At 41.2% G+C, this 24,471-nt stretch overlaps 1 protein-coding gene across 6 annotated transcripts in view; it reads left to right on the plus strand.

The window, feature by feature from the left end:
* The window catches only part of col11a2 (collagen, type XI, alpha 2), a 45,365-nt gene that overhangs the window by 13,260 nt on the left and 7,634 nt on the right, over positions 1-24,471 (plus strand). For 2 of the 6 annotated variants that reach the window (XM_087834690.1, XM_087834691.1), the window contains 47 exons: positions 1,643-1,853; positions 2,047-2,209; positions 2,354-2,476; positions 4,467-4,580; positions 9,386-9,505; positions 10,831-11,046; positions 11,892-11,945; positions 12,823-12,864; positions 12,953-13,015; positions 13,153-13,227; positions 13,539-13,625; positions 13,944-14,000; positions 14,100-14,153; positions 14,299-14,352; positions 15,502-15,555; positions 15,847-15,900; positions 15,995-16,048; positions 16,156-16,200; positions 16,694-16,747; positions 17,424-17,468; positions 17,647-17,700; positions 17,867-17,911; positions 18,672-18,725; positions 18,823-18,867; positions 19,025-19,078; positions 19,189-19,233; positions 19,399-19,452; positions 19,631-19,738; positions 20,129-20,182; positions 20,271-20,324; positions 20,446-20,490; positions 20,687-20,740; positions 21,016-21,060; positions 21,164-21,217; positions 21,350-21,403; positions 21,798-21,851; positions 22,000-22,197; positions 22,319-22,372; positions 22,646-22,753; positions 22,841-22,948; positions 23,111-23,164; positions 23,291-23,344; positions 23,555-23,662; positions 23,796-23,849; positions 23,951-24,004; positions 24,181-24,234; positions 24,318-24,371. In XM_087834690.1, the coding sequence (XP_087690816.1) occupies positions 1,643-1,853; positions 2,047-2,209; positions 2,354-2,476; positions 4,467-4,580; positions 9,386-9,505; positions 10,831-11,046; positions 11,892-11,945; positions 12,823-12,864; positions 12,953-13,015; positions 13,153-13,227; positions 13,539-13,625; positions 13,944-14,000; positions 14,100-14,153; positions 14,299-14,352; positions 15,502-15,555; positions 15,847-15,900; positions 15,995-16,048; positions 16,156-16,200; positions 16,694-16,747; positions 17,424-17,468; positions 17,647-17,700; positions 17,867-17,911; positions 18,672-18,725; positions 18,823-18,867; positions 19,025-19,078; positions 19,189-19,233; positions 19,399-19,452; positions 19,631-19,738; positions 20,129-20,182; positions 20,271-20,324; positions 20,446-20,490; positions 20,687-20,740; positions 21,016-21,060; positions 21,164-21,217; positions 21,350-21,403; positions 21,798-21,851; positions 22,000-22,197; positions 22,319-22,372; positions 22,646-22,753; positions 22,841-22,948; positions 23,111-23,164; positions 23,291-23,344; positions 23,555-23,662; positions 23,796-23,849; positions 23,951-24,004; positions 24,181-24,234; positions 24,318-24,371 (3,512 nt within the window). Of the gene's footprint in view, positions 1-1,642; positions 1,854-2,046; positions 2,210-2,353; positions 2,477-4,466; positions 4,581-7,266; positions 8,137-9,385; positions 9,506-10,830; positions 11,047-11,891; positions 11,946-12,822; positions 12,865-12,952; positions 13,016-13,152; positions 13,228-13,538; positions 13,626-13,943; positions 14,001-14,099; positions 14,154-14,298; positions 14,353-15,501; positions 15,556-15,846; positions 15,901-15,994; positions 16,049-16,155; positions 16,201-16,693; positions 16,748-17,423; positions 17,469-17,646; positions 17,701-17,866; positions 17,912-18,671; positions 18,726-18,822; positions 18,868-19,024; positions 19,079-19,188; positions 19,234-19,398; positions 19,453-19,630; positions 19,739-20,128; positions 20,183-20,270; positions 20,325-20,445; positions 20,491-20,686; positions 20,741-21,015; positions 21,061-21,163; positions 21,218-21,349; positions 21,404-21,797; positions 21,852-21,999; positions 22,198-22,318; positions 22,373-22,645; positions 22,754-22,840; positions 22,949-23,110; positions 23,165-23,290; positions 23,345-23,554; positions 23,663-23,795; positions 23,850-23,950; positions 24,005-24,180; positions 24,235-24,317; positions 24,372-24,471 lie in introns of all 6 variants that reach the window. The other 4 variants (XM_087834695.1, XM_087834693.1, XM_087834692.1 and 1 more) reach the window with 4 other exon arrangements.

Below are 24,471 nucleotides of genomic sequence, written 5' to 3' on the forward strand. Positions count from 1 at the left end.
TAAGTTCATTGTATTTTTCTTAAAAAATGCAAAATTGGTGCAACAATTTATTAAATGTGCAAACCTACATGCATAGTATGTATGAATATATGACACAAAAACAGCTTGAATATTTGATATGACTATCATTATTCTTCAATACAGTCTGAACTCTTAATTTAAGAAGTCTTTAGGAATACTTCTCAGGCTTCTTGAAGGACATTCAGAGCTCTCCTTTGGATGCTGTTCTCCGTTAAAGTGCATCCACGCTGCTTCGATAATGTTGAGTTCTGGGTTTATTCTGTCCAGGAATGCTTCACTGCTGCAGATAGTTTTCTTTTGACCGGTTACTTTCCTATTTTTTCACATCAAGGTTCACATCATGCAGTGATATATTTTTAGAAAGCAGCTCTTGTTGGTACAAAAATTTTAAGTCAAACTCTGTTATGTTTTTCAACAATTTCAAAAGGGAACAAATTGAGTTTTGATGACAGTCTGGTAGTAACAAAGTGCCTGAGTTATTTTTAAACACAATTCTAGTTTATCCCACGAGTTTGGTGCCTTTTATACACTTGAATGATTCACAGGCCAATTTAAAGTGGTTTAACAAACAAAAACATTCCTGTGAAAATGTTCAGATACAAGGACAGAAAAGGAGATAAAAAGCATGACTTCCTGAAATCGTGCAGAACTTTTACTCAAGACTAGAAACTGAACAAATATGTCTCTTTGGCAACATCTAAAGAAGTGAAGGGAGAGTTAAATGTTGTGAATAGACTGTTTGTTTTTTGTAATTCCTCATAGATGCCATCCAAAGAAACAAACCCAGTCTGCATGCAGACAGAAAAAAGTATTTTTCTTTTGTTCATAAATGTGCCATAAATCTGATCGTGTAGAAAGTAATTCATCCATGTCGTGAAGTTTTGCATATTATACCCAATGTTAGGTCAGAACAGCTTCTGTTGTAATAATTATCTTTGCTAGCTGTATCAATATTGCACAGTATTACCGCCATATAGCAGATCTTATCTTATTTTAATGATTCAGATTGTTTGGGGGAAAGGAATTTAACATTTAAGGTAGTATTATTTAAACCTGTCCCACCTCACAGTATAAAAACGGCTTTGCATTTAATATTTATCATGAATTCCAGACAGGAAACCTGTAATTATCCTTACTGGTCGGTATCTGTTTGCACTGAGCTGCGTGCAGCAGCTGAGCCCTCTGTGTGATGCTCGTGGATATTAAGTATAATTATATGTTTTCAGTGCAGGAGCAGAGTTAAAGTATGTGGAAGACCCACAACAAATTAACTTTAGAAGCTGCCTGACACCCCGGAGTGACGGCAGAAAGGAGACGGTAGCACTTATGTGGCTGTGAATAAATCCTCAAAAGTCAAAGCTGATGTTCAGCCTTCTTTCTCCAGCTGTTATTATGTGATACACCATCTATGCCAGCTCCACATGGGATCATAGCGTCACATTATGTAACCACTTCACGCTGACATGTGTATTTAATAAATTAAAGCTCTTCATTAGTGTTATTTTCACATTTCTACCACTTTCTGCCTCTAGGTTTCTTTCCAGTCTGCACACCTGCTTCGTTCTTGTCATCTTTCCTCATCTACAAATATGGCTAATACTTCCCTCGCTCTCATCATCAGGTCGTTTCCCGGAGAATTTCTCCGTCATGGCTCTGGTTAAAGCCCAGGCTGGCCTCCAGGCCTTCCTCCTCTCCATCTACAGCGAGCAGGGCGTCCAGCAGCTGGGTATCGAACTGGGACGTTCACCTGTTTTCCTGTACGAGGACCAGAGCGGCAAGCCAGCTCCCGAGGACTACCCACTCTTCAAAGGCGTCAACCTGGCTGATGGCAAGTCAGTAACCAGCAACAACAACCAATTTGTGACGAGTTGAAATGACATGATTGTGGTGGTGTAGGTGTGAATGGGACCAGTGTTTGTGTGGAAATTCTATATTATTTTTTGTGGGGTTGCTGATGGCTGTTTATTTAGGGCTGTTCTCACGTTGCTCATCGAATTGCCTGTGGTTCCTCCTCCTCGTCTGTAGGTGGCATCGCATTGCTTTCTCTGTTTCCAAGAAGAACGTGACACTGCTGCTGGACTGCAAGAAGAAGATGACCCGCCCTCTGCCCAGGGGCAACAAGGCAGTGGTTGACACCAATGGCATCACAGTGTTTGGAGCCCGCCTGCTGGACGAGGAGGTGTTCCAGGTGAGGAGCTCGATCAAGATAAACTGTGATGTTACTGACTGGGTGGCAACAAAGTTTGAGCAGGAAAATCACATGTTTGTTCGTGTTTTGGTCACAGAAACACAGAAACAAGTTCTAATGATGTGTTTGTTTTTTCCTCCACAGGGAGACATCCAGCAGCTGATGATTGCCTCCAACCCTCAAGCTGCCTATGACTTCTGTGAACACTACAGCCCTGACTGTGACTCCCCTCTGCCCAAAACCCAAGCTCAGGACCCCAACACATACGTGAGTAACACCACAACAGAACAAGTCCAGAAACAGACATCAATTCATTAGTCATTTAATATCAAAAAATCTTCCCACAGTAACCTTTGTTAGAGTCGCATTCATGGTGCTTTGTTAACACAAAGTAAATATAAAGCCCTGAGGAGCATCAGTTACAGCTCATTCACAAAACTGAGGGCTCGTCTGTAGCTCCGGTAAAAGATGCCCAAACAGAATCTCGGACTTTGTTTTGGATTTCTGTGACACTTCCTGTAGAAAGAAAACTTTTCACCGAATCCCAATAATTTAAATAAAAATGTATTTTGTAGCTATTGAAAGATAAAAAGCAGGAATAGGAGCGAAAACTGACCGGCCTGCTGAATGCTTACAATAAACTTTAAGCAGTCAGTGAATATTGCTGTGCAACATCCGCCTTAAGTGCAGAGTAGTGCAAAAATATCTCTGTTATATCCATCAGTTCCACTGCCTATGCCAGGGGTGTCAAACTCAAATACACAGTGGGCCAAAATTCAAAACTGGAACAAAGTTGCGGGCTAACATTAATATTTATTGAAATATATTTATTCCTCCAGATATAAGAATGAATCTTTTCTTATGGACTCAAACACGTTTTGCTGAAAAACTGAATATGGAACAAGCAAAGCTTAATACTAAACAATATATATATATTAGCTGTATAATACCAGTAGGCCAGCTCTAATAGTAATTTGGTATGGCATTGTGGGCCAAATTTGGCCCACGGGCCAGAGTTTGACACCTATGGCCTATGCCATTGTTAAAGTTCTATCATTAGGATTATTAACTATTTATTGTTTTTATTTACGTTACAATACAACATATTGAAAACATCTTGAGATCAGAAAAAAAGTAAACAATATATTTTAAACCTTCTGGAAAAAGTTTTTAAGATTCTAAAAAGCCTAGCTGTCAAACTAAATCTACGAAAGTTTGTCTGAAAATGAAGTCCTCGGGTTCAGTTTGGGTCATCTGATGATGTCATCAAAGTGCTGCTCCCCCTTTCTGTCTTTCTCTCGCATCCTCGTCATCAGCAACAGTTTGTATCCATCCGCTTTCCTCCTCACCGCCACAGTCTGTGTCTCCCATTCGGTGTCGTAAAGCAGAGGCGTTGTCATCGTCCCATCCCAGAGCTGTGATTTTACATTTTTTACACTTTTATGATTTTATGCTGTTAACTCCTTAGAGCAGTGGAACACAGAAAGGTAGGGGAATGAGGATGATACAAGCAAACATCAGTGTCTTTTGACATTTTTTATATATAATGAGTTGAAAGAAAAGGACCTGTTAGAACATAAAATTGTGTTAAATTCTGATTGGTTTTCAAGTATAAGAATTTGGCATCACGATGGCTTAAGGTGGAGCCTCTTTACTTACTGAGACTGGTTGTGCACGTTACATTAAGTACTCTAGGCTTTGCAAGCTTACATTCATTAATTTCACTGTAAAACAAACTGATATTTGTGAGCTGGCAGTGACTGCATCGTCTGCATCCATCCAACATACACAGACTTTGTTTTAGAAGTTTGTCTGATGTTAAATCAGAATAAATTATCGGTCACTTCAGAGCTCCGACACTCCCAAACCCTGTCACGTTGATGCTGTTGAGATGACTTTTTCTTTTTTGGATGAATAGAAATCTCTGTGATTTTATTCATTGGCTTCCACTATTGCTTTGTTTTTGCTGTTTTCTCATTCATCCAGATTCTTGTGTACCGACATATTTAAACACTTTTTGACACAGATTCTGATGAGTGGGAAAAAAGTCAAAGATTTGTGTTTTCTCATCATCCTGTTTCCTGTCTCCTACTGTTGTTTATTCCCCCTGTCCCCAATGCTGCATCACATACTCTTCATCTTAACCTTCATGTATCCCTACATGGCCTCTAAAACCTCTCTCAACCTCCCTGTGGAAATCTAAACTCCTCTTCATGCGTTCTTCCTCTTGCTTTCGTGTTCCTTCCATCTGTCTCAGTACTTTGATGAGGAGCAGGATGACCATGAATACCCCTATTATTATGAGGAAACAACAGGCATTTCCTCCTCCTCCGCGACCCCCTCTCCCCAACCTGGGGCCCCCAACCAACAGGTAAAGAGGGAGCGAGAGTGAAGGAAAACACGAGCAGGGTTTGTGGAAGGGAGGGAGAATGAGAGGGAGAGAGAGGCATTTAAACCATAACTGGCTCATAATCCATCCTGTATTATTAGGTTTACAAATGCTGGGATGTAATCTAAATTTTTTTACACGATAAATCATTTCTTTTATTTTTGCCTCTCTCGCTCTGCGCTCATTACTCCACACCCCCCTTTTTGTTTTATTACATCAGCTTCTCTCGTTAATGCAGACATGTGATTACCTCCATCCCCATCACACAGGATTATTTTTGTCATTTACATGTTGTCATATATGTTGTGTGTTCACATGTGGCCAGGTGGGGGCACTGGGGCAGTGAGGGTGCAGCTGTGTTGTTTTATTTAGGTTACAAATGATGTCAAACGCCTTCAAAGGGAGATTTTTGAATGAATTGCTGTAAGATAAAGTTGATATTTATATGATTTCATAATCATATAAACTGGACTTTAAGAGAGCGTTAAGGTATTTAAAATTCTTCTCTCTATTTTTTTGGATTACAGTGATTACATGTTAGATTACAGATGCAGTGGATTTCATGTTCGTCATGTTACCAGATACTAGGTGTGGTTTGTCATACATTGTGTAATCAGCTGGTAATCACAGCACAGCATCATTATTTCACTTACAGAAGCTTTCCTGTGATCGCTCACGACATGGAGTTTAATGATACACACAGTCTTTGATGTCCTGTTACTGTTTTGCATGATTACTTCATTGTCTGGGAGGATGTTACCGCATGCACCTACTGTGCTTCTGCACCAAAAGTTTCTACATCAACGTCTGTGTAAATACGAGAATGTCAGTGCACGTGATTGTGTTAGTAAATGCATTCATGGTTGTTCCCCTGACCTTTGTGAGGAGGGTATATTCCTCTGTTTTCTCTTCATAACGTATTTTTGTAGGCGATTGTTTGTGAATACAGTTTTGATTTGCATGTATTTTATTCTAGCAGCATGGTGGTTAGAGTCATTGATCTACACAACTTTACACTTTGTGGTTTTATGTAGGGCTGCCACAAACGATTATTTTGATAGTCGACTAGTCACCGATTATTTTTGCGATTAGTCAACTAATCAGATCATCATCCATTGGACGTAAAACATACAGCTTATTGCACCAGCAGCATCTGCTCTTATATAACTATCATTAGCTTACAGCTTTAAGTGTTTAAGGTATGTGCTAACTAAAAATAAAGACAAGATGATAGTTTATTAAAGTTTAATGAAATTTGCAGATTGTTTCGGTGAAGTTTAATAAACTCAGCCGTCTGCGCCTTGCTATCTAAAATATAACAGGACACTGGAGTATATTCTTGAGCATCTCACACTTCTGATAATCAGCTGTCTGCTTGACGTTTATTCAGCTGTGTAAAAACTGTAACTTTAATCTCAGCCAAACCGATTTACTCAGGAACAAATAAAATACTAAAAAAAAAGCCAAACAATTAAAATTTTAAGTTATCTAAGTGACTCATATATCATGTTTAACCTGAGTAGCGAAAGACGGCGGTGCCCCCGACTAACTATCGAGCTAGTGGGTAACAGACGTCTCCGAAAACGTCGGAGCGCTTTTGAAAATATGTGGTGTCTTGATAAACCGAGCAGATATTTGAGGTTTACACAGCTACATTCTCGCCTGAAAATATGTTAAACGTTTATTTTGTGACCCAGAAAGAATAATAAGAGTAATATTAAAACTAACTAGCTGCCGCCATTGTTGGAAACCGAACAGGGCCACGCTATGAATTCTGGGACACAGCTACTTCTTCTTCGGGGTTTAACAGCAGCTGGCATCCTTGTACATGCAGTGCTGCCATCTTCTGTTTCAGTCCGTTATTACACTCTTAAATCCTACTACTTATTCCTGCGTCTTTTGTGATCTTACAAAGCTTCAAACGACGTGTCGACTATTAAATTAGTCGTCGACGATTTTGATAGTCGACGTAATCGTGACTAGTCGACTAATCGTGGCAGCCCTAGTTTTATGTGACTAACACGCATTTGCATGCCAGACCGCCATCCCTGCAACTTCTTTTGCATGACTAAACTGCAGCAACCTTCTCTTACAGTTTGCTTGGTGCATTAATCACAACACAGCAGGTTTGGTATCAGCGTTATGTATGTTTGTGTGTACCTGTGTGTGTATGTGTGAGTGTTTTGCAGCCAGCTTTACCTGCCCCATCACGCTCTCAGTGCCTCTGCCAAACCACAGCCTCAGTTCTTATTAGCACAAAGATGCTGCTTTGTTATTTAGTATTGGGAATGGCATTATTGGAGAGATCAGCAAAAACAAACTCAAATAAATTGGTTCATAGACATGAAATATTTCATATTGTTTGGCTATCTTGGTGTAAATTCCATTTTCAATGCTTAAGTGGTGTCAGTGTACTTCTGTGCTGTATCCAGTAATGCCTGTACAGTCTCAGTAAATCATCCGAGCCTTAGCCATCTTTATGTCATTGTTTCTCAAAACATGCGTTCTTGTCTTTCTCTCTCCTTCTGTCATCCCTTGTTTGTGCTTTTCATCCCCCTCCCCATCTCCATGTATCTTTGTCATCTTCTACTCTCTTTCATTGTCTTTGTCCATATTCATGTTTACATACAAAATAACATCTCAACCAAACAATAATCACGGCTATTAGAAGAAGGCAGTCACTGAAAAAACAGCACCTGCTAAACCCACACTTGTAAAAACCAAGCCCACTCCAGCTAAGCCCCTCAAGTCTGGATCATATAAACTCGTCATCAAGCCGCCTATGCCCACCAAAGCTTCCAAGTCCTCCAAAGCAAAGCCCACTGCAGCAGACGTCCTCCTGTCTAAAATCAAACCAACCAAATCTAAGCCCACAGCTGCCCCAGCGAAGAATGGCAATGGTAAAACTGGCTCTGTGAAGAAAGCAAATGGTAATGCAAAAGCTACAACTGGAGCCAAACCAACACCTCAGGTCAAAGTAAATGGAAATGGCAATGGTAAGGTTGTAGCTGAGAAGAAAGCTCCTGTTACCTTGAAGGCTAGCAGCAATGGAAAAGCCACAACAGAGAAGAAAGCCAATGGAAACGGCAAAACGGCCACTGATGTTAAAGCAAAAGGTAACAGCAATGGTGGGGCTAAGGCTAATGGCAACCACAAAACTACAACAAAAATTCAAACAACTGTGGTCAAAGCCACCAAGGCACCTAAACCTACCAAAGCATCAAAACCAGGACCTACAAAATCTGCAGCCACCAAAGCTCCAAAAGTAAAAACCCAAAGCAAGGCAGACGTCAAAGACGTTAAAGCTGTCACCAAAGTCCCCCCGGTGAGCAAACGAGGGAATAACTTCGTCAGGGATTCCACCCCGACGAAGTCAGTGGCAACATCTTCCCCAGTCCGACCGACTCCACCCAGACCCACAAGAGTCAACAAAGTGCCGGATATAAAATCGCTCCACAAACCTTTCCCACCGTTTGGCAACACAGCGCTGAGCGGAACTGGAGTCCCACCGAAGAAAGCTACCAACCGTTATCAGCAGGTACAGCAGGAGGCCGATGTTTGGGTTGGAACAGCCCGGGTCGTATGTCCCATCTTTCCGATCTCTTTTCCAGATCTTTCCATCATCCGGATCTGCAGCAAAAGTTTTATGAAACCTCTTTTTTTCCTGCTTTGTTTTGTGAATTCTTTGAACTTTCAGTAATTTTGATGCAAATCCTCGATGATGCAAAATCTGGCCTTCAGAATGGAAGCTGGTTCATACCAAGCTGTCTGTTCATATATCATATGATCTCCATGATCACGCCAACTTCCACATATGATATGGTACAGCGGTGCAAAGTGAAGCATGGCTAATCGAACGGTTTCACTGTTCTTTACTTCACTCCTACCTTCAAGCTGCTGAAACTGGATGTCAGAACATAAACGCACTCCAGCCCTCTGTTTCTTTCTTTCCGGGGAAACCTTTAACATGTGTCTAATGAATGAGCATGGATTGCTATGGCACATAAATGCAACACATACTATCATATTTTACACACTTGCAACACATCAGACCTCCCTGTCACTCTGTCCTCTCTATGTTTTGGTTGTTTTTTGCGTACCTGTGTTTTCTCCCCGATCTCCGTCTCCCTGTCTGCTGTCATATTTTGTATCTCATGTGAGTAAAGCAGCTTCACAGAACTTTCCATCATGCTTTGCTTAAAATCAGAATTTCAGCAAATGTTCATCGAGGTGGAGACACGTGAGGTGCATGCTGTGGAAAGCAGTGATTGACTTCACTGAATCGTGTTCTGTGAGGCTGTTAAATGGGGTTGTTTCACTGTTGTCTCATCCTGAGGTGAAACTAGTTCATCCCAGAGCATCATGTTATGATGTTTTCACCTGATGGGATGGCTAGAAGCTCTCAGTTCTACCACCAATACGAGCATATTTCACCCTTTCTTAAGTCTTGGCTTGTGAGCTTTAAAAAGCAAAAATGGTTCAGCGAAGAAACGAAAAGAAATCTCACTACAGTTATCTCAACGACTCTCTAAATCTTGCGTGAGGCAACATTTATAGTCACTGAGATTCTGAAACGACCTGAAATTTCTTTTCAAAAACGGTTCTTTAAACTTTAAAGATGTGAGTTGCAGCTAAAAAGCTCTTTGCCTTTGCCAACCACAGTTTCATGTCTCATTTCTTCTTTTAACTCATCATGAACCAGAAGCAGACTTTGAACTAACCACACTCTCTCAATCGAATTTGCTTACTTCCCTGCTCCCCCACTTCCTGTCCACTTGACCAATTAGGATGTAGACACTGAATATTCTGAGGCTGGCCACACCCCTACAGAGACTGATTATTACTATGAGGAGACCTTCACACAGCCAGAGGGTGAGGTGGTTGGACAAGAAGAAAACGCTGTACAGGTAAAAAGAAGATGACACACTTATCAGAAACACACATCAAGTCAAGCTAGAGTCCACAGAACAGCTTAAACTTCACATATGAATTAGAAATCTGCCAACAGCAAAGCTGAAAATAAACACGCAGAGACAAAAAGAAGACGAGTGGTTTTAATAAAACCTCTGAGGGAGAGGAGGATGTGATTCCTGTGTGGTGGTGAGCCCAGTCTTTGTAGTGTAACAAAGTAGTTTAAACTCTTTGTTTCTCCGTTTACTTTTCTAACCACTCATCACTGTTTTGTTGGCATCGATGTCACGTGACAAGACATAAGAAAAACCTCTTTCAAAACAGAATGCACCGCAATCATCCGAGTGTACCATCGGATATTTTTACGTGGTTCACGTTTTTCCTAACAGCAAGAGTTTTGTTCTCATCTCGAGATCCATCATTGTCATTATCTCGACATAAGAACAAGAATCTTGTGAAAACAGGATCCACATGAGAATATTTGATGTGTGCTTTGAACCACAGCAAAAAAAAAAAGATGAATTAAATGCATTCTTGTTTGAGAGAAAATAACTGTACTAAAGATCTAGATGATTTGCAAATTCATCACATTTTTGATTTTGTTTTCCAGTTTTGATTTTTGCTGCGTTTTTTATCAGGATATGATTTAGAAACCAAATACCGACATTATTCATAATTATCAGGGAGGGTGTGTCAGATATATTAATGCAATGTGGATTTTTTTATATTAGAAAACTGTGCAGTAAATTCACTGGATTCTTGTTTGTTATTAAACTTACATGGTAAGTAAAAAAAAAGAAATAACATAGTTTTTGCTTTGCGTAGCAGCTCGTCTTCACAAAGTGTTTAACATCAGTTCTGTGTGTGCACGTACGATGCAAACATCACCATTAAAAGTGTTTTTGCTTCTCAAACTTTTACAATTGTGAGAACGTATTTGATCACCGGTCATCACGAGGGCTGATGTTAAAAAGCTTTGGTGAAATTATTCCAGAATAAACTAAACTTCAGATGATTAATGGAAGATTTAGGGTTTCCAGGATAAACCTGATCGCCTGTACGGTCTGCCAGATGTCTGTTTGTGTTCTCTCCCTCTGTGACTGTTTATTTATAAAAGGTAAGACTCACTTTTTTCTGTATGCTCCTCTTCCACCGCTGCTTTCCTCTCATTCTTTATTTCATTTCCACCCGTCCTGCACACCTCTCCCCCTCTCTTTGACTATTCTCCTCGTCCTTTCTGCACCTTTTCTTTTCCTTGGCTCGAATCATTCTCTCGTGCCCCTCCATCCATCCCGCTGTGGCTACGATAAACTCGTCGCAGCCTCAGGTGGAGCCAGCACTGGCGGGAGAAGAGGTAGACGCCGCCAAGGCGGGCGGTACTGGAGAAGAGCTCTTCACTGAGGAGTATGAGACTGGGGACGTGGGCCTTAAGGAGTACGACTATAACTACAGAGACTACAATGAACCATCACCAGAGACTGCAGAGGTTGATGGCAACATTGGCCCCGCCCTGTCCGCTGTGACAGACGAGGGAGGCGTAAGTCGCTTTGCTTCAGAGGCAAAAACACAAAAAACATTTCAACCAGCTCTACAAAGTATCGTGAAATTGCATTCAGTGTCCCGTCACGTGACTTGTTTGAGTTTGCACTGCAGCGAGAGATTATCTTACATTAAGCCTTACATTTGGTAGCTAATTTGCTAATTTGAATTGAAACACTGAACATTGCTTTGAGAACTGGCACAGAGATGATCCTCAAACATGGAGTTAAGAAATCTCAGCTATCCAGACTGGATGCATCAACCATCATTCACCAAACTGTGAATTCAGAGTGGACGACATTCATGTAAAATTTGTTCACAGTCTCCGTTTTATAGCCCGCAAACTCAGTCAGTCACAGAGAAACGGACAGCGAATGCATTTCAAGGCAAAGTTATCACAGCAGTGGTTGAAATGGGTTTGATTTTACAGTGTGTGTATTGAGCCTTACAGTAACTTATACTGTCACATATGCTCCATAAAGAGGCATTCAGAGGTGATCTTTCGCCCTGAATGTCGTTTTGAGTATATGTCTTTGTATTTTGGTGCCCAGCTCAGAGGATTCTGTATCTGTGCATAAATACGTCTGTAAGTCATGGAGCAACAGTTTGGAGAGCTGCTGAATCGATGGTATTTGGATACAAAGTTACACTTTAATTAAAGCAGAGCAGGTTTTCATTTTATTTTACTCTTTTATCAACTCTAGAACGATAATGTTTGATACATGTGTATGTGCATGCAGTCAAAACACTGAAATCTGCTTTCAGTGTCTTTGTGCACACTTTTTCTGCCTCGTGTGTGTGTGTGTCTGTACTTGTTATTGACTGCATGTGTGTTTTCCTCAGGCTGCTGTTAGAGGCCAGAAAGGAGAGAAAGGCGATCCTGCTGTCTTGGAGCCTGTGAGTCAATTCAACAGTTTTACCTGACCGGGTGTTTTGGGGGGGGGTTGTTTTACCAGAAGCTACAGGGAATTGCACTGGCAACCTTCCCATTACTATCCTGTTCTTCACAGTAATCCAAGAAATACTCACCAATTATTTTGTTAGGAGCTGCTTGTTACAGTCAGTTTGGACGTCCTTAATTCTTTAGATTCAGCAAGGTGCTGGAAACATTCCTCAGAGACTCTGGTGATGATAGCGTCACACAGCTGCTGCAGATTTGCACATCTGTAATGCACATCCTCTGTGCTCTGTTGGACTGAGGTCTGGTGGCTGTGGAGGTCATGTGAATACAGTAAACTCCAAAAAAAAAAGCTCTGTGGTTCATCTTCCTGCATGGTCATCAGACCAGGCAACATTTTTCCAGTTGTCCAGTTTTGATTGTAGTTCCCTGTTAAAAGCTCACAGGTGCACCGCCTGGTCTGCTCATCTGTTCAGGGTTCGACACAGTTTGCATTCAGTGATGCTTTGGTTGTAACTCGTGATTAACTGACTGCTGTCAGTCTGAAGCAGTCATTATCCTCTGACTTCTGACATCATTGAGGCATTTTCTCCCAGAGAACTGCGCTCGCTGGATATTTTCTCTTTTTCAGACCACTGATTTGATGTTTGTGTTAACAAGCAGCTGGACCTGTGTACCTAACAAAGTGGCCAGTTAACCTTGTAGTTATACACATTTACCTTTACAAAGATATTTGTGGCGCTGTAGCTTGTGAGGCCAGTTAAGAAACGTTCTGAAGTGTTGCTCATTACCCATTAGAGGATTAATGGAGTAGACATTAGGAGGACGTCTGATGGTTTGTCTGTCTGTCTTTTTACTTTATTTGGGATTTTGCAGGGGATGCTGATTGAAGGACCTCCAGGACCTGAGGGAACTCCTGTAAGTTAATATTATTTTTCTCCATCTTAAAAAATAAATCCTCAATTTCTGTCAAAAAATATTTGAACTCTTAATTTTTATCTGGCAGGGTCCCACTGGACCCCCTGGATCTTCTGGACCTCCTGGTTCTGTCGGTGACCCCGGAGAGAGGGTGAGTATTTTTCCTTTATCTGAAGCGTGCATCTGAATCTGTGTGTTACACATGTGCTATACAAAAGGAGCTGAATTGTTTATGTTTTTAAATTCTTATACTGGCCGACTCACCGTTGCCCCTCTGATATCCTGCAGGGCACTCCTGGTAGGCCTGGTCTTCCTGGAGCTGATGGGGTCCCTGGACCTCCTGGAACTTCACTCATGCTGCCTGTAAGTCACCTTTAACCTTTCAGCCTTTACTGATTATGGAAACTATCAGAATAGCTATAAATATGAGTCATATTTGGGTAAATGTTTTGTTTAAACCAGATCTGAATGTGTTTTAACTCTTTATTGTCAGTGTTGGTTTATAAGCATCGAGATTTGGGTCTTTCAAAGTTGTCAGTCTCCAGGAATGCTCTCAGATGTTGAGTTGTTTGTTTATTCAAATGTTTATTCCTTGTTTTATATATATATGTGTTAGAGTAATTCCAGCGTCGCTGTCACTGATCCGGTCTGAGTCTGTTTGTTTGTGTTTGCAGTTCCGCTTCGGGCAGAGTGGAGGAGACAAGGGGCCGGTCGTGTCTGCACAGGAGGCTCAGGCTGCAGCCATCTTATCCCAAGCCAGGGTCAGATATGAGTTTTTATTTCAGCTTTTCTATCTATGAGTGGATTACTGATGCTTTGTTGGTATTGTCACCTTTTGTGAAAGAGATTGTTTCTAATATTTTATTAAAAACTGCACTTTGTTAATTATTTCGTTTTTCTATTTATGTTATGAAAACTCAGAATCAAAATAAGACAGAACAGAGAGGATGTGTTATAAACAGGACAGCAGGTATTCTGTGAACGTTAAGACGATGATCTTATCCAGGGAACATAAACCAATTTGCAAACAGAGTTTCTTCCTGAATCTCTGCTATAAGGAGCTGTCGTGTTTTCTGTAGATGGCTCTGAAGGGGCCTCCTGGACCAATGGGATTCACCGGACGCCCTGGACCCCTGGTATGCTACCTTTCATTTGGATCATAATAATCGGTCTGTTCTATAAGTGTATATGACATCATTAGTAAAATGAGACTGAGACGATTGAGTCTCTTTCAGGGAAATCCAGGAAGTTCTGGTTTGAAGGGAGAGCTTGGAGACCCCGGTCCTCAGGTAAATAACAACAGCTGTGTGTAAAATTGTTAATGACTTTATTATTATTACTCCTGTGTTGTGTTTTAAGTGAACCTTTTCAGCCCACGTCTGTGAGATCACAGTTATAACTGGCACTTCTGACGGGCCTCTGGTTTATTTTCAGGGTCCAAGGGGACCCCACGGTGTGATGGGCCCTCCAGGCAAAGCAGGAAGAAGAGTGAGTATGAACAGCTGACATTTTTATTAAGATATGTGTATCACTTCTTGTTGTAAATTTTATTTTTTAAGTTTTATGAGAGTAGGTGTCGTTTCAGGCCTGCAGGTCAGGCTGTCACCAGAAAGTTTTAAAACCTCTTAAAGCTGGTTTTTGTCCATCCAGATGCTCACCTGTGCTCCTCTTTAAGCTGTCTTTAACCCTTTAAAACCGGTCAGAGCAGCACGCTCCGTTTTGCGTAACTATTTTTAAATCCCGGTAGCTCTGCAACCACGTAAGCTAGCGCAATAATTTTTTTTGCATATGAAACCTGAGGAGTTGTACTTACATCTTATGCCATCAGCTTGTCCTCGGTCACGGTTTCCTTCCACATATAGCTTTGCAAAAACTGCATAAAAAGCGCTTGCAGCAACAAAAACATAATATTCCAGAAACACGCTTTGCCGATCCGATCAGCTGTTTGTAACACTTCCTGCGTCCATCAGCGTGAACTATCGCATGTCCGCCATAACCTGCCCGAAACCGGAAGTGACGTCATTTTGCAGAAATGTAGTTTTTTACTATCAGGGCCTCATGAGCCTATACTGGTGTTTTTAAAAGTTATGTTTGACTTTTTGACTTTCTGTGTGGTTTCTGGGATGCTTAGGACTCATATTGCACTGCTGGAAATAGTTTATTTTGATGCACATGCTGGGTTTTTTTGCAAATTTGCATTATAATATTTATTTTCATTTTTCCTGCCGTGTATAGAAATTGGTGTATTTCAAAAATAAAACTATGAAGACACTTGAAATAAATTTCCTGTGGTGGGAAACTATTTTGTGCAACTTGTATTTACAGTTTTGAGGGATAAGCCTCTTAAATTTCTCTAACTAGAAATATATGTTAAAAAAGCAAAAACTATTTTAAATTTTTTTGTAGTTTATTGCACTTTTTTGCAATTTATGTAATTACTATGCACTTAATGCAGACATATTATTAAAATCTGGGCTATAATGGTTGCATTGATGTATAGCAACTTGAAATGCTCCGAAAAATGGCTCCACAGCATGTAAAAATATAATATAAGCTCTGGCGTACTTGGTTCTATGGTAGGTCTTAAAGGGTTAAACGTAGGTTCACTTAAACATGTTCTTCCTCTGCTCCTCGCAGGGCCGCGCTGGAGCTGATGGTGCCAGAGGAATGCCAGGAGAGACTGGAGCTAAGGTACCCTCACTGCCTTTATTTCAACACCACCAGCCTGAAGCCTCCACCCTGTCTCCGTAGCCTTTTTATTGGTCCAATAAGAAATGATATTAAAATTTAAATACTGGTGTCATTTTGGTGCCAAAACCTGAACACAGTCAGTTTGTTCTCCCTGATTATTCAGCTGTATCAAAGTCTTTCTCATGGATCCTGAGGCCTCAGCCGTGTGCTCATTGTTATTGTATTGAGATCGTTTCTGATGCATTTCTGCTTTCTACAGTGAGATAATAGTAATGTTTATGTCTTTCACAGGGTGACCGTGGTTTCGATGGTCTTCCTGGTCTGCCTGGTGATAAAGGACACAGGGTACGTCTAACAGACTCAAAAACAATGATTGTTTTTCAGTTATTATCTTTATTACCACTTTATTTACATCTGCTTCATCCTTATATTTTATTAGGGTGACTCTGGACCACTGGGACCACCAGGGGGCCCAGGAGAGGACGGAGAGCGGGTACGTAGATCTGCGAATATTATAATATTAATATTACATTCAGATATTGTGTCACTGCTGATCAGCATCTTTTCATCCATAACGTGCTTCTTCTTCTGTGTTTGCAGGGAGATGATGGAGACGTTGGACCTCGGGGTCTCCCAGGTGAACCAGTGAGTGTTTCAGTGACAGCCCAGCTGATTCTACACCTCCCACTATTTTCTATTTATGTTCTACTCGTGCTTTTATTGTCTGTGTTTTAAATGGCCTCCCAAAATACATGCCTCTGATTTAATATCTCACATAACAAGGTCACCTTTGCACCTGTTGTTTCATCATCATCACACCTTTATGATATTTTAGGGATCTTTACTGTAATTAATAATGTGGTGCAGTAACACAAAGACGGAGGAGCCAACGTGCTTTTAGAATCACTGAAATAGGGAGTTGTGTTTTTTATGCAGCTAGTTGTAGGTCAGACTTTTAGATTTGATAAAGAAGGAGAATGCAGATTACCTCTTTAAATAGCTCATTCTGCACATATATTTGTACTTTCTCTTCGTTTATGTTTTTCCTTTCATTTCCATTAAAAACAATAGTATGTGTGAGTGAATGATCTTGGTTTGCATGAGCGTCTCACGCCTGTGTGTCCTTGTGTGTTTGCAGGGACCTCGTGGTTTGCTTGGACCCAAAGGTCCTCCAGGAATCTCCGGACCTCCTGTGAGTAGAAGCGATTTCACGCCCAGCCTTCTGCTGTTATTTTGGCTGCATTGTTTTACTCCACTCTGACCACTGAGCACCCACAGCACCACCTGAACCAACAGCCAGTAACCCGGTTTCATCCCAAATCTAAAAATGAACATGTGATGTTCCCACAGCCTCCTCAAAACAATACCAACATGTAAAAAAATGAATGCATGATATATTTAAACTTTCTGTTTGTTCTGCTAAAGTAAAGTTTTAGCTTTAAGGGAAGTTTACTCCATCAGTTTAATATGACAGAAGCAGAAACATCAGTGTTTTTGTTCCTTGTATTTTTCTTACAGATTTTAAATATGTAATGTTAAACACAGTGAACACTTTTTATTACCTTACACTCTCACATTTTTTTGAAATTTTATAACATGTTTAAGTACAAAGCGCTTTCAGACGAGCACTTTGTGCACTTTTTTCCAAAGACTTGTGTAAAATTAGCCGACTGCACTTTAAGTAGGAAAATGCCCACAAAGACAAACCTGCATCGACATCAAGATGTTTCGTTTTCTATGAGTGATGCTGAGCAAAGCACCAGAGATGATGTTTTCAGTTCCTGTTCCCTGAATGCTTTGACTAGAAGCTGACATTTAGACATTTATGGGGAATCGTTTTTAATTTCTTCCTCTCGCTCTTCTCTCAGGGTGTTCGAGGAAACGATGGACCCCACGGTCCCAAAGGAAGCTTGGTCAGTAACAGTTTCCATGTTATACTGTTATCGTGTGTATTTAAACATTTAAGATCAGAACTCATAATGTTAACACAAAACTTTTCTTTTAGCTAGTTCCTGACAGATTCTCTCCTCCTCCTCTTTCCTTCACTTTGCGCTGATCGTTATTCTCTCCTCTTCTGTTTCTGTCTCTCAGGGTCCCCAAGGTGAGCCAGGACCTCCAGGTCAGCAGGGAACCCCAGGAACTCAGGTGAGAGAGAACACCTGGTCATTATCACGTACCTAATACGTGATAATGTATGGGAATAGCTATGCAGGAACATGGTCACAAAGATAAAAAGAAAGATTAATGCTCAAACTGTAATAATGACATAAACTGATTAAAGGTCACACGGTGTTTTGGGTTTTTTTTGCAGGGAATGCCGGGACCTCAGGGGGCCATCGGACCCCCAGGAGAGAAAGTAAGACCTTAGATATTCATCATACTCTATTTAAAGTACATTTACATAATGAAAGTTGGCTCTAAACAAGTATTCAACAATAAACAGTCATATAATAGTTGGAATATTATTAATTCATTACATTATTCAACTCTATTCTCCAACTCTGACATTTAAATACTGCAGTGAAGAAACTGAGAAAGTAAACAAAGAGAGTCGGATGTGCTGTTGTCAGGAAGAGATCTTTAAACACCTGTTACAGCAGGAGTCTATTGGATGCTTAAGAATTATAATAACCAATCAAATTCACACTTCTTACGGTGAAAATATGATGGTTATTGTCAGAGATTATGATCTTATGCTATTCCACTTAAAAATGAATCTTCTAAATTAAGTTTGATATCAAATGCAGGGTTTACCTCATGCACAGCACACAGCTGCCTGCATGAAGACTGCAGTCACTCTCATAACCCGACAACCACTTACAGCTCGGTGACCCACAGACACTGCAGCTGTGACAGTGACAGCATGAATATCTCTGAAACTAAAGTGAAATTATGCATCAACACTTTCCCCACCGAGCAGTGGTATCAGCACTCTGAGTCTCATAGAATAACACTCGTTCTCTGTATCAGTGCACTTTTCTCTCACTCAGACTTGAACCATGTAAGTCTGTCGTACTCGTCAGCGACGAAGCAGAAAATTGACCTTCATTCAGATATGAGACATTTCAAATAAGGAGCATTTATTGACCTTATATACGCTTTGTCTCCTTCTCCAGGGTCCCACAGGAAAACCAGGTCTCCCAGGAATGCCTGGAGCTGATGGGCCTCCTGTATGTTTGTCTTTCTTTATATTGTTTATTAAGTTGAACCACCTAAAGCTAGTTGATGTCGTTTCTAAGCCTTAAACTCTCTGTTTTCATGTCACAGGGTCACCCAGGAAAGGAGGGGCCTCCTGGCACCAAGGGAAACCATGTGGGTGCCATAACTCCATCACTTTAATTACTTAATTCATATTACTATTATTACCCATCCTAACAGGAGACCTGTAACCTCTGTTAGCTTTGTCCTTGTGGTCGTAGTTACCACAGTGTGCGTGTTGTGCTGTAAACCTGCTTTCTTTGGTCTGCAGGGTCCTAACGGTCCTCAGGGAGCTATCGGCTATCCTGGTCCTCGGGGCGTCAAGGTCACTGCACTTCATTTTTAATGTGTCGTAAAAGAAATTAGCAAAGACATTTTTTACATGTGATTTATTAGAATGCAAATGATTTGATTATGAAATTGTTGTGATCACAGGGAGAACAAGGCATCCGCGGCCTGAAAGGCCACAAAGGAGAAAAGGTAAATGAATAAATATCACATTTACACAATAAGATCGTGTTAATGTGAACATTTGGTGATTAAAAAAGGGAAACGGAGATATCATGTGACTGCATTTTATAATTAAAAACACGGTTGATGTCATGAACATCTATTCATTGTGTTTTTATTTGTTTTTGTTGCCAGGGAGAAGACGGCTTCCCGGGAATTAAAGGAGATTTCGGTGTCAAGGGAGAGAGGGTAAAGTCTGAATAACGAAGCAGCTGATTGGTCAGTTGGCTGATTCTTTAATGTAACACTAGATGGTTGAATGAAGGACTGGATGGTCCAGGTTTTTAATCGAACCCATGTTAATACTTGCTTTGAGTACAGCACAGATTTAATCTCACAGCTGTGTTTCCACTCTGATCTCTTACAGGGAGAGATTGGAGTATCAGGGCCCAGAGGAGAGGACGGCCCGGAGGGGCCAAAGGGTCGTGTTGGACCCCCCGGTGAGCTTGGAGCTATTGGACTGATTGGTGAGAAGGTATGAACTGTTTAATTACAGCAAGACTGCATAAAAGTAATTATTTTTTATTATTCAGACCATCATTTAATACTTTTATAACAAACTTGTGTAAGAATTATATTTTACCTGTACCTGGGATCTGAAACAGGTATTTATTTGAATATCTGAGGGGTTTTTTTTATGTTTTATTGATGTGAATTTCTCCATTAAACCTGACATTTAACTTTATAACATGAACTTTATTACAAGATAATGTAACTGTTACACCTGTGCATCATGTTAAGTGCTTCTCAGCTTTCTCACCTACATGCCAGCATTAATCAGTCATAACTAGCTGGTTTGTAGTGAAGCAGGTTAGAAAACGCAGTCACACCTGCTGTGATTAACGACGTCGTCGTTTGTTTCCAGGGTAAACTCGGTGTACCCGGAGTTCCTGGATATCCTGGAAGACAAGGACCAAAGGTAAGAGAAGCACAAGCCTTTCATTAGCACAGAATCAGTGGTTGATCCTGATGGAACAGCTGATCCTGACATGTTGGTTTATTTTTAGGGATCTCTTGGATTCCCAGGATTCCCTGGTTCAAACGGCGAGAAGGGAACAAGGGTAAGACGACGTCTCTGTGGAAGAATTAACATCAAAACTCAGACATTTAAACTTAACAAGGATACAATTTCTCAGGTTATAACTAATGTTTAATGTTAACTGTGTGTCTGATTCTCTTCAGGGTACTTCCGGCAAACCAGGTCCGAGAGGACAGAGAGGCCCGACGGTACTTTTTCTGTTTCTTATGCTCAGGGTTTAGAAGCTGCTCTGCTCACAGCGTTAAAGAATAACCTATCAGTACATCACCCATCATCAGTGTAACCTCTGGTGATCAGCAGAAACACAGAGCTGTTTAATTGTTGCTTCAAATGATTTGTGTGTATCGTAGTAACTTAACTATACGTGCTGTTTTTGACCATCAGGGCCCCCGAGGGCAGAGAGGGCCGAGGGGGGCCACGGGGAAACTAGGAGCAAAGGTTTGTCTGCACACCTGAAACAAACTGTCCACTGTGATTTACTGATGAATCCTGTTTTCACTTCATATTTTACATGAATGTGTGAAAGAAATTACTCGTATCTCATCTTTATATAAATATTTGAACAAACATGTCAGAGCTGGATTTTTTTAAACAAGACTTGCCTAAAAACCCTCGATAACATTTACATTTATTGCTTTTGATTTTTGCCTGTAAATAATTTAAATAAAGAAGAGTTTGTATTTAATTCATTCTTCTTTTATTGCTCCTGTCAGGGAACCTCAGGAAGTGATGGACCTCATGGTCCTCCTGGAGAGAGGGTGAGTGTTGACGTTCACAGAAGTGTGTCCTGCTTGGAAAAACTTACTTTTCAATTTGAGTCGTGTATTTAATGTTCTTACTTCACCACATATGATTTCTCAGGGTTTGCCAGGACCTCAGGGAGCCAATGGTTTCCCCGGACCAAAGGGACCTCCTGTAAGTAAACGTTTTCATTTACAGACTGATTTTAGTAATGTTGCAAATTCAGGGTGACATCACTGAGCTATTAATAAAAAAACTGAGGTACTTTGTACAGTTTGATAAAATTAGTTTATTGTTTTATTACAGGGACCACCAGGAAAGGATGGCCTGCCAGGACATCCCGGACAGAGAGGAGAAGTTGTAAGTTAAATTTGTATTTTTTATTTATTTATTTATTTATTTTTCTTTCTTAAAAGTGCCTCCACCTGAGCTCACTGAGTGGAGCAGGTGTCCCATATGCCTTAAGGCTAATCCATAGATGTGGGTCCACTGCATGTCTTCCTCCCAGCTTTGCTGTCTTCTGTCTGTCTGAAGTATTTAAGTAGTGATCTGTGAAATTTAATGCACAGAGATGCTTGAATCTGTATTTATGGAGAAGAATTATTTGTGTGTCAAATAAACAAAAAAAGTCATCACAGCAGATTTTTCTTCATCTCAGACTGTGATGATGGTTATGAGAGGACACGTTTTTGCCTTTCAGATCTGAGCGTCTTTGTTTTCTAGATAAACTGTTAACTGAGTTTGTGTCTTGCAGGGTTTCCAAGGTAAAATGGGTCCACCTGGGCCTCCTGGAGTTGTTGGACCTCAGGTGAGTTCATTCATCGTGGTGCACATACTGTTACTGTTACAGTAAATCACATCACGAGCCAACTTACACACTTCACCCTGCTGCTTTGCATTCTTCCTTCCATCATTGATTTCTTCTTCTCTCAACCCTCTTCATGTCCATCTTCCAGGGCCCATCAGGAGAGACCGGCCCCATGGGCGAGCGTGGCCATCCCGGACCTCTAGGTCCACCTGGTGAGCAGGGGCTTCCTGGTCCCTCAGGGAAAGAGGGCACCAAGGGGGACCCTGGACCCACAGGACGCCCTGGAAAAGATGGTCCTCCAGGACTGAGAGGCTTCCCAGGAGAGAGAGGACTTCCTGGAACCCCTGTGAGTATAAATGATCCAGCATATGTCATCAAGCCAGGATCCAGGTGTTTAAGAAACATTTCTTATCTCAGTTATTAGAATAAGAGTCTGATGATTATTCCTGCATGGTCATTTCTTCCAGGGTGGTGGAGGACTGAAGGGAGGCGAAGGACCTGCTGGACCTCCTGGACCTGCTGTAGGTTTCTGTTCATATTAAAAAACAACTCATTTAAAGAAATGTTCATAGTTCAGAAATAATGGAGGCAAATCTGGATCTTTTAGTTAAGTGAGGAGAGAACAGAACGTACTCCGAGTTTGGACGTTAACCATCATTGTATTTGTTTAATTTTTCAAGTCTCTCACTATGAGAAAACTTATAAAATCTGTTTCTCGTTCTTCCAACTTAAGAATTAATTATTCACTTAATGAAAACCTGCTGTGGTTGGTGCTGACCTCATGTAACTCTTAGGGGTCTCCTGGTGAGCGGGGACCAGCTGGTACTGCTGGACCCATCGGACCTCCTGGCAGACCAGGCCCTCAGGGCCCACCTGGACCAGCTGGAGAGAAGGGAGTCCCTGTGAGTCGTCTGGATGTGTTAATCAAATTTAGTCTGTCCAGCTAATCATGAATATCAATTATTGATTTCTCTCTTTCTCCTGCTCAGGGTGAGAAAGGGCCCATTGGCCCAGCAGGTCGGGACGGAGTGCAGGGTCCTGTGGGTCTGCCCGGCCCTGCTGGAACAGCTGGAGTTCCTGGCGAGGACGGAGACAAGGCCAGTAACTCTTAAGTAACAGAGATCACACCTTAGCTAAACTTTTAAGAATCTTTAAAAAGCTGCAGGGTGAATATTTGACCTCAGAAGGTGGTGCCTGTATGTCAAGAGTCAAAATAGCTCAGAGCGTAAAAATAAAATGAATTTTATTTATTGTTTCAGGGTGAGGTTGGAGAGCATGGGCAGAAGGGCGCCAAAGGAGGCAAAGGAGAGCATGTGAGTGACTTAAATCAGAGATTAATATTTACCTCTGATGGTGACGATCAGGATCTAATAATGCTGTTTCTTCCTTAATGATTGTTGTTTCTCTGTGTTCATGTGCTCGTTTCTGGTTATTTGCAGGGTCCTCCTGGTCCACCCGGGCCGCTCGGTCCTGTAGGTCAGCCTGGTCCAGCTGTGAGTAGAAACTCCTTTTTATTACAAGTGCATGCATTTGATGATAGCTGCAGTTTTTACTTTACAGATTTGATAAAGGTCTTGTTAGTTATGTGATGAATATACAAGATTATTCCAGATTTTAGTTTAGACCCATCCAGTCAGGAGAACAGCACATTAACTGTTCTTATCTCCTGTTTTTGTCCTTGTTCTTCTTCTTCTGTGGTGCAGGGTGCTGATGGAGATCTTGGACCGAGGGGGCAGCAGGGTCCTTTCGGAGCTAAAGGTGACGAGGGAACCCGAGGCTTCCCAGGAGCCCCAGGTCCCATCGGACTCCAGGTAAAAACCTTAAAATGTCAAAAAGCAGCAACACTTCCTTTCTTTACGTTGGATTTGATGTAAATACTCGTGCAGTTCGAGCATCGCTCTTGTGCAAAGCTCCTAATCCAGAACTTTGACCTTTGCTCTGCAGGGACTGCCAGGACCATCTGGAGAGAAAGGAGAGACGGGAGATGTTGGACCTATGGTGAGTTTCACAAACACATGAATATTGTAATAACTGGTAATGACGAATGCAACAAAATAAATAAAATGATGATAATAACCAAATCCTCTTTATGTTTCCAGGGTCCTCCAGGCCCTCCAGGACCCCGTGGCCCTGCTGGACCCAGCGGAGCTGACGTGAGTGTTTGGAGCTTTTACTGAACCTCTGTGAAACCTTTTCCATCAAGTTAATTTTAGCAGATTAAATTCTCATGAAACTCATATTCAGCGTTAATTAAAGTAGATTATCTGACACTTTTTCCTCCGAGTAACTGTTGGTGGAAATTATTTGATCAGTTTTTGTCTGTTTTCAGGGTCCTCAAGGTCCTCCTGGTGGTATTGGTAATCCTGGGGCTGTTGGAGAGAAGGTGCAGTACTGAAGGAATATTTTTACAGCTTTGTGTCCAAATGCAGAAAAACTGGATTAAAATATGTGATATTTGTTCCACAGGGAGAGCCCGGTGAGGCCGGACCACCTGGAATCGTAGGAGAGCCTGGAAAGAAGGTGAGCGGTGTGATCTTAATGCTTTTTTGAGCCGATGCATCAGAGCTCATGCTGTCGCTGATATCTAAATATCATCCATGAGTAAACAAAGAGGTCTGTA

Source organism: Neolamprologus brichardi, chromosome 22, assembly GCF_056152115.1.
Source record: "Neolamprologus brichardi isolate AB-2024 chromosome 22, ASM5615211v1, whole genome shotgun sequence".
Lineage (NCBI taxonomy): Eukaryota > Metazoa > Chordata > Actinopteri > Cichliformes > Cichlidae > Neolamprologus > Neolamprologus brichardi.